The sequence below is a fragment of the Microtus ochrogaster genome, chromosome 18 (assembly GCF_000317375.1).
Source record: "Microtus ochrogaster isolate Prairie Vole_2 chromosome 18, MicOch1.0, whole genome shotgun sequence".
In the NCBI taxonomy this organism is placed as follows: Eukaryota; Metazoa; Chordata; class Mammalia; order Rodentia; family Cricetidae; genus Microtus; species Microtus ochrogaster.
In genome coordinates this window covers 21,174,610-21,183,770 of record NC_022020.1, presented here as the reverse complement: position 1 = coordinate 21,183,770, position 9,161 = coordinate 21,174,610, and the positions used below count along the sequence as shown (strand labels likewise).

General features: G+C 46.5%; 1 protein-coding gene across 1 annotated transcript in view; it reads left to right on the top strand.

Annotated features, from left to right (window-relative positions):
- The window catches only part of Gypc (glycophorin C (Gerbich blood group)), a 44,941-nt gene extending 38,842 nt beyond the window's left edge, over nucleotides 1–6,099 (top strand). The window contains exons 2-3 of the mRNA XM_013349466.2: nucleotides 1,409–1,459; nucleotides 4,558–6,099. Of these exons, the coding sequence (XP_013204920.1) occupies nucleotides 1,409–1,459; nucleotides 4,558–4,754 (248 nt within the window). The 3' untranslated portion in view covers nucleotides 4,755–6,099. The remainder of the gene's footprint in view (nucleotides 1–1,408; nucleotides 1,460–4,557) is intronic.
- The last annotated feature ends 3,062 nt before the right edge of the window (nucleotides 6,100–9,161 follow it).

Here is a 9,161-nt window from a genome sequence, read left to right as displayed (position 1 = left end):
GAAAGATCTCTGACCTCCATACACACAAGTACACAGGTACCTATTAACAAACATGCACATAACCATACAAACATATACTTATACCAGACAAACATATACACAATCAGTTGTATCACCACAAAGTCTCACATCTTGAATTGTGTACTCATAGAAGCTGCGTCATGGAGTCTTTTGGTTAATCTTCTGTGTTATAGAATAATCCTCTTGTACACCATAATGACTTGTCGCTGGAACTGGTTTACTAAAATACTGATTGGCCAGTAGTCAGGCAGGAAGTAAAGGAGAACAAACTAAGGATGATGGGAAGGGGGTGGAGTCAGGAATCACCAGCCAGATGCCGAGAAAGTAAGATGGGCATGCCATACTGAGAAAAGGTACCACCATGTGGCAGAGTGTAAATTAGGAAGATGGTTTAGCTTAAAATTTAAGAGCTAGTTAATATTAATCCCAAGCTATTGGTTGAGCATTTATAAGTAATATTAAGCCTCTGTGTGGTAATTTGGGAAGTAGCTGCTGGGTATTTGGGAACAGGCGAGTGGGAGAGAAACGTCTGGTTACACATGGCTCCCTACATTGGGCGGCAGATGAAGCGTGATCCTAATTAGTCTTAACAATACAAACCTGGAGTCAGATGTCAAAGGAGAAAGCTGAAAGATTAGAGAAATGAAGGAACAGTCAGAGTCACTTCTTATCTCTCTGCATTCTCAGGGCCAAGATCCTGTCTACACCCTGCCTTATCACCTCCTCTCTCTTTCCCGTGTTGTCACTTCCTGTCTCCTCTCTGTACAGCTCTCCTGAACTCTAACTCCATCCTCTGAACTCCAGGCAAGCTTTATTTGTCAGAATACAGACAAAATATCACAACACTTGTGTGTCCTGTGTGCGTGTCCTAGTATCTCCAAAGATCACTTGGATGTGGGAAAAGCTGGAAGAGAGTCACCACCCAATCTCAGCTGAGGGTCTTGAGACCTGCTCCTTCCTTCTGTTAGAGGGTATCAAAAGTCCCATTGCCATTATCATAAACAAACATAGCTACCTTCGTTTTTTCTGCTCATTGCGTTGCCATAGATACCTGGCCAAGGTAGTCTTCACTCCAAGATAGTGAATATATTATACCCAGGGGGAAAAGTCAATGGATATCTACAAGGTGTGAGCATTGGCATCTGTGCTGGGATTTAACGGGGAGTGGCATGGTTCTGGAGTGCCCTGGGATTCACGGGGTATGCTCAGCCTGGTTCAGTAGGCATGCAGAACTGGGGTCTATGCCTTCCAGCAGAGGTCTGGTGCACTGTGTTCTTCTCTCTGCAGGCAATCGCCAAGCTGCTTACAAGTGACCAGGGGGTGCATACTGGTTTCTGATTGTGGGGAGTCTTCCTTTCTCACCGTAGGTTTTCACTTTTGTCCACAGAGCCTAACCCAGGGATGTCCTACAGCGTGATGGAGATCGCCATCATTGCAGGTAAGCTGGCACGGGAGTTCTCTTCTAGAAGCCAAGAAAGACCCTGAGCAGAACTGGCTTGAGGACCTAGGTGGAAAAGGGCTGGTAATGTCTGGTGATTCCCTCCTGCTCTAGTTTGCTTCTTGTTGCTGTGATAAACACCTCAACCAAAATAAGCCCAGGAAGGAAAAGGTTTATTTAACGTAAACTTCCATGTCAATGTCACAGTCCATCCTTGAGGGAAGCCAGGGCAGGAACCCAAGCAGGAGCAGAGGCAGGAACCATGGATGAAAGCTGCTGAACAGTGTGTTTCCTCTGGCTTGCTCAGCTGAGTTTCTTAGAGAAAACCTACCATGGGATGGAACCACTCACTGTGGAAGCAGCAATCAAGAAAATGCCCCATAGGCCTGTCCATAGGCCAGTCTGGTTAAGGCAATTCTTGAAATGAAATTCCTCCTCCCTAAGTGTGTATAGACTTGTGCCCCGTTGACAAAAACTATGTCTCCGCCCCTGGAGGGGTCTTTGGGGATAGAAAGGAACACTCCCATTCTGGTTGGAAGTGTAACATATGGTGCCTGGTGGAGTGTGAACAAAAGGGGGCTTGCTACACATATCAAAAAACATCCTGTCTCTGGACCTTGTATCTACCACAGTGGCTCAGGCTGGAGAATGAGCTGTCTATGTGTTACAAATAAAAACATGATAAAACCAGATTAGTAGAAAAGGAAACTGGGAGAAAATCCACTACAGGAGAGCTTTATTTGGGGTAGGGTGGTCGGAGCACCATAGCTATAAACCCATGAGAGGTTCTGAAGTGGGAAGGCCTTAGGAGAAGGAGAGGTGCCATGTGTAGCAGGGAAGGGATTCTGGAGGGAGAAAGCCTCCAATTCCAAAAAACAAAAGCAGCTCTGACTCTCAGAGTTCGGGGGTGGTGGAAGGAGGTAGAGGTTCACACCATGTGACCTAGTCTGTGTGCCAGGAGTCTCAAAGCAGGAAGGTATTAGACAAAAGCAGGGTTTTAGTCCAAGGTTGTCAGAGTTCTGGGCATCAGCTAGGCTTGCTCCCAGATCCAAAAGGAGCGGGGGATTCAACTGTTTGTGAGGGTCTCGGCTGCTTTCCATGGCTGCATTTGAGAGACTACAGGAGGGTTGCTTGGTTTGGGGAGAACAGAAAGCAGCTAACAAGTGTGTCCTAACCCTGTAGAACAGTTTTGGGTACAAGTCGACAAGCTAGCCCAGGCTTTGAGGACTTCACATCTCCCTCAGCCCACACTGTCCTGACTCACACTTCCACCCAAAGGTGGGACCCTGCGCTGGTGGCTCCCCACTTGTGGCCCAAGAGCAAACAAGCTCGGGCTGTGTCTCTCTTTGCTCCCTCTTTGTGATCCCCTCTTCTCACTCGCTAGTGCACAGCTCAGAGATCATCTTCAGTTAAAAATAAAGAAGAAACAGGAAGCCATCAAAGACACCTGTCGATTTCATCTAGCTGATCATTGTCTCGTCGTTTGGGCCCTCAGCCCTTCCTGTTCTCAGGAACTATTGACAGGCGGTGTTCCTGCAACAGTCACAGGAAGCTTAGGAAATCCTTCCTGTGACAGTCGTAAGGAACTTAGGAAATCATTTAATACAAATGAGATATGGGAGCTATATTGCCCAACATTATTACTCCAGGAATCCTTCCTTCTAAAGTGAAAATAGTTAAATTCTACAACTTCAAACCTAGTGAGAAAAGATGAAACACCTTCCATGGGATTATTGCCCTTGGACCGTCTAAATTTCCCTTTCCAGACCCTAAGTGATCTGGCTCCTCCTGTCCCACCTTCTGCTTTACCTCTCTGATTGCTGGGACCTAGCACACCTTTGGCATTGATCAGCATCTTGGCCAAGTTCATCTCTTCCTGGAGACCTGGAAAACCTCACCTCCCAAAATGAATGGTTCAGACTGGATAGGGACACCTCCCCCACCCATTTCATGCCATACCCAATCACCCTTGTCTTTTCCCCCTGTGGACTCTATGGAGGGTAATCAGTTCTTCCTAACCTGGGCACAGAAATTCCCATATGGAAATGGGATTGTCTGGAGAAGTGAAACCCTACATTCTATGGGTCCTTCAACTTCAAGTCAATACAAGTACTATGTGTTACTGGTGGTCTCTGTAGAGACAGAGTGTGTGAAGAACTGATAAGCACTCACAAATAGCAAAGCAGCAAGGGTTTTCATTCCAAGGCAAAGCAAAAATTACAGAGTGTGATTGCCATGAGAGAACAGTTGGTCCTGGGCAACATTTGCATAAGGGTGCCTGACTGCTGCCTGAATCTTCCTTTTGTGGAATAGGAGGAAGGGGAATTGGATGCTGGGGATGTTGGTTTTTTTTGATTAAAGTTTAATTACATTTCTCCCTTCCCTTTCCTCCGTCCAAACTCTCCTGTATACCTCTCCCCACTTTAAATTCATAGCCTCTGATTTTACTAATTTTATTGCATGCACATGTGTATTTATATATTCCTAATATAACCTGTTTAGTGCACATAATATTGCTTTATGTATGATTTTTAGGGCTGACCATTTGGTACTAGTCAACCAGCTGGTGTACTTTTCCTTGAGGAAGGCCACCTCTCCGACTCCCAGCTTTCCTCAGTTGCCTATAGTTCTTTGTGTAGGGTTGAGACCTCATGGGATTTTTTATTTCAGTCCAGTTTGGCAAGTTCATGGAAGTCATCCTTGTTTGGCTCACATTTGGTCAGTCATTGGGTGAATTTTGTGCTGATTGATGGACTCTGGTTATGTGAACCTTTGTATGCTATGCATGTCCTTTCCTATGATGTATCTGATTTTCATTACATGCATGCTCAATCATGCAAAGACATAAGATAGCAAATAGAGATTGTTTTTCCCCAGGTGATCCTCTGGGATCCTCTCTTCTCCTGTCAACCAGGGAAGGTCAGTAGTTTCATAGACCCAGATATCATTGCCTTATTTCACTGACTGGCCATGGCTACCCGGCCTTGCCAAGGTGAACTCTACTTCAAGATGGCAGGACGTTATGCCCAGAGGACAAAGTCATAATGCAACACTGCCCCTGTCTGCCTTGATTGATTTGCATCCTGTCTTTCTTGCAGCTGTGATCACTGCAGTGGCTTTGGTCCTGGTTTGCCTCCTCTTCCTCATGCTTCGGTACTTGTACAGGTACAAGGGCACCTACCACACCAATGAGGCCAAAGGCACAGAGTTCGCCGAGAGTGCCGATGCAGCCCTGCAAAGCGACCCTGCCCTCCAGGACGCCGGGGACAACAGCAAGAAGGAATACTTCATCTGAGGAGTGGCAGTCTTCACCTCCCTGCAAGGGGTTTGTGGCTGTCGGAGAGAAAGCACACCCACTAAGTGCCACCACTGTCAGCACGGGGAAGCCCTCAAGGGCACCCCAAAACTCTTACTGCAGAACACTGGGTGCCTGCCAGGAAACTGATACAGATAGGAAGCATCGAGGTGCAGAACACCTCTTGCAGGGACTCGATGGCCACCCAAAGGCTGGCATTGGCTCTACAAGGCATAGAGAACATCTGGATACACAGGTCTTGTATAACATTGTATCTGTGTACGTGGAGCAAAAATTGTCCAGTTCTGGCAAGAAAACAGGAGGACCTTTTCCCTCACTGGTCCAGCTATTTAAAACAAATGGAAGGATGAAGTTCAGTAACCGGCCACTGGCTGAAGCACTGATTTCTTGATAAATAGTATTCCAAGACAAGAGTTGTGTTCAACAACCACGAGCGAACTCCATCAGCCCTGGGTTTGGGTCCTAGCTCCTCTGTACTGGTCTTGAGACCTTAAGCCGTGAAGTTGGCTCTTCTGCCCTTAATGTTGGCATTTTGTCGGCATTTTTCAAGTGGAATTGATGCTAATTGTATTACCCCTACTTCCTAACTCCCAGCTTTGTAGGCAGGAACAGAAGGACCAGATACCAGGCAATCACTGTGTTCCTGTGTCATTAACTCACTAGATTCATGGCTTGCCTGTGTTGGCTAATGAGAATTCATCCTCGCCCCACCTCTAAACATCCTGAGAAGCCACCAATTTAAAATGAACAACAGGGAGAAAATGAACTAATCAACCAACCCCATCCAGGTGAGATTGCCAGTGGCTCTGCAGTCACTCTGAGACCAGTGTGGCTGAGTTTAAAGACTGTCCCCTGCTATACCCAGGTCCTCTCAGGAGCCTCTTCAGCTGTGCTCTCTCCACTTGGACTCCATCAAAAAAGACCCATCTCATGTCATGTTCCCTGGGAATCTAATGAGGATAAGCTTAGTCGAGTATGGCCACCAGTCAAAAGAGCTGGAAGTCCCGGGAGTGCTGTGGGGAAGAGAAGCAGGAATTGGCCAAGTGCCAGATGTCCCCAGATTGCTGGATGTCTGTATTCTCATCTATGAAGTAAAAGACTGGCTACAGATGTTGCTCATTAATCTAGAGACCTGGTCTAAACCCCTAGTGAATGCTTGAAACCAAAGGCAGTATTAAACCCTGTGTATTTGGCTTTTCTGCACACACTTATGTTAAGATTTAATTTATAAATTAGGCACAATAAGAAATTAACTGCAATAACTCACAGTAACATGGTATAATTATAACCATAAGCTGGAATAAAAGATTCTTGAAACCGTGAATTGTTTGTTTCTGGAGTTTTTGATTTGCTGTTCTCAGATGGCAGTTGGCCGTGTGTAATAACAACTTCAGAACGGACCTAAGCATGGGAGCAGCTGCTGTTATCTGCCCACACCTGAGACTGTGCTACACGACAACAGCCTAGGAAAGCAACTGTAGAACAAAGCAAACAAAAAGGTGCAGTCGGCTGCAGACGGAAGCTGGAGGTCAGGCTGCGTCCAACAACAGAGGAACAGTGAGACCCAGTTGTTCCTCTTTTACGGGGATGAAGACAATTATCTGGGATTCTACAAAGAACAGAGCAGGAACACCTGGGGCAGGAGTCACATAAAATCCCATGGTGTAAAACTCCCTACTATTCCTTAAAACCTTTAAAAAAAAAAAAGTCATATATTCCCTTACTTCTGAGGAGGGTTTCTCTGAAGTAGCTCGTGTTTTGTCGCTCTGTTCTCACACTCGACTGACCCTCCCGTATGGTACGGGCACTCAGAACACTTCCATCTGTTGGCAGCAGAGCTAGGTAAAATCATCTAACCCAGTGCCTTCATGTAATGAAGTGTTGACTGCCGTGTGCAATTTCTTGGCTATTGTAGTTCAAGCAAAGAACAGAAGAAAACAGAATTGTGTGTGTGTTCACTTTCACCCGGCCTTACAGCAGAGTACTAAGAGCCACCCAGGATCAGGAATCATCTGTATTCAGTAAAGAACTTCAAAGGCAGGTGTGTGTGCGCACGCGCAGAGACAGCCACACATTTACTAGGTACTTTGTGTAACTGCAGATTACAGAGCTGGAAACACTAGTGTAACTGCAGATTACAGGGCTGGAAACACTATTTCTGCCTTCGAGAGTTTGAGGCTTAGCCGAGAAGATATATAAATAATGTGCAAATATTCAAAGCCCTCAAGTATCGCAGATGCTGAAAGCAAAAAGATGGCAGATAAATTTGAAAACTCAAAAAAAAAGAGACACAGTTTAAGAGTAAGGCAGGCTTATGAAGAGCCCTAGAGAGGAAGGAGGTTGGGTCGGCAGAACAGGAGGTAAGAGCTGGACCATAGAGGAGCCGAGCCCAAGCTAAGGCAGTTAGAGTTTGCTACACATAAATCAGGAGCCACTGAAATAACGGTTGACATCTATGATAAGGTAAAGACAGCAGCCAAATCAGACAGGACTCAGAATGGACCGTGGAAATGTACAGAGGACAAGGGGGTAGGGAAATAGCACAGCCAGCAAAGTACTTGTTTTGCAAGCATGAGGACTCTAAGTTTGACCTCCAGAACCCATGTTAGAGAGAGGCGGGATGAAGCTATGTTTTGCAGCCTGGGATGAAGCATCTGTGCCATACTCTCCAAACCCCAGGGCTCAAGGAAAATCACAGAAAGATGGGGTGAAAGAGCATAAGAGGCGTGTTCAGAGAGAACGGCTGTCAAATAGTGTCTTCGGAGCATCCACGTCTCTGTGGCTGTCTGAACAAAACCTGTGGACCCTAGAAAGACCAGCTAATCCCACAGACAGGGAATGAGGTTGACGCTCAAACCAGACAGTAACTGCAAATGCATGAAGGCTGAATGATGTGGGAGTGATTTCTTATTAATAAAGAAACTGCCTAGGCCCATCTGATAGGCCAACCCTTAGGTAGGCGGAGAAAACAGAACAGAATGCTGGGAGAAAGAAGCTGAGTCAGTGAGTCGCCATGATTCTCTCACTCCAGACAGACACAGGTTAAGATCTTTCCTGGTAAGCCAGCTTGTGGTGCTACACAGAATATTAGAAATGGGTTAGAACAATATGTAAGAGCTAGCCAATAAGAGACTGGAACTAATGGGCCAGGCAGTGTTTAAAAGAATACAGTTTTCGTGTAATTATTTCGGGTAAAGCTAGCCGGTTGGCGGGAAGCGGCCCGCAGCTCCGATACAACAGCTGAATCAGCCAACTTCCTGACAGCCCACACAGTGTGTTTATACTTTCCTTCCCTCACCCCACCTCATCCCTGAAGGACAGGAGAGCTACTCTTGAGCCTAGATATTAGAGGGTCCGGAACACACTGCCATTCTTAAAGAGATGTTGCAGAGGTGGGGAAGTGGGGCCCACACAGGACTGAACCAGTCAACTCTCCAAAGAGAGTTCCTCCACCTTGCCTATATAGAGGGGACGTATATAGAAGTTTAAAACAAAGAACCTAGGAAATAAGACACTGCAGGTTCACCTCTGAGCCCACACACATGCCATGTACTTGCACCTTCACACACAGACACACACATGCACGCATGCGCGCACGCACACAGGCTAAACAAGGCTCACATTCCACTCCCATGATCCCATTGCTGGGGCGGGATTCCTTGGTGTTCATTCATCCTGTCAAGCCAGGAGTGGATTTCAGCCTTTCCAGGAGGCAGGACAGTGGGTCAGGGCTCAAAGCCCAGCACTGTGTAAATCCCAGAGGAGAAGTTTATCTCCTTGGAAAGAGCTCCTGACACGTTTATCTTACTTAAGCTGCTCAATTGTTTTCCATTCCTTTCCTGAACATTTTCTCATCAGAGCATCGGAATGCCTTCGGGCCAACAGGATTCTAGCGGGCTCCATGCCAGGAATAGAACTGCATACATTTGCAGGTTTGCAGCTAAGCATATCGATGCTATGTTAAAGAGGAGAGCTGTTCTGAAATAGGCTAGACTCAGGCAGAAATCTCACCTCGGGCACTGACTCGCTACAACTTAGGAGGGAGGAGTGGACTCCCCCATGCTCCAGAATCTCATGAACAAACCAAAAGGTTGGAACTTCGGGGGTCTTGAATATTTCATCTGGGGAATGGGGTGAAGTATACATATGTGTGGGAAGGTACACGCCCAAGTGCGCAGGTATGTGTGGCAGTCAGAGAACAGACAACCTCAGACGTCATTGTTCATGGGCCATACACCTTGCTTTGTTGAGACAGAGTTTGTCTTTGGCTTGAGGCTCACCAATTAGGATAGGCTGCCTAGCTAGGGTCCTAAGGATCCACCTGCCTCCACCTCATTGATACTGAAATTAAAAATGTGTGTCACCAGTCAGGCGGTGGTGGTGCAG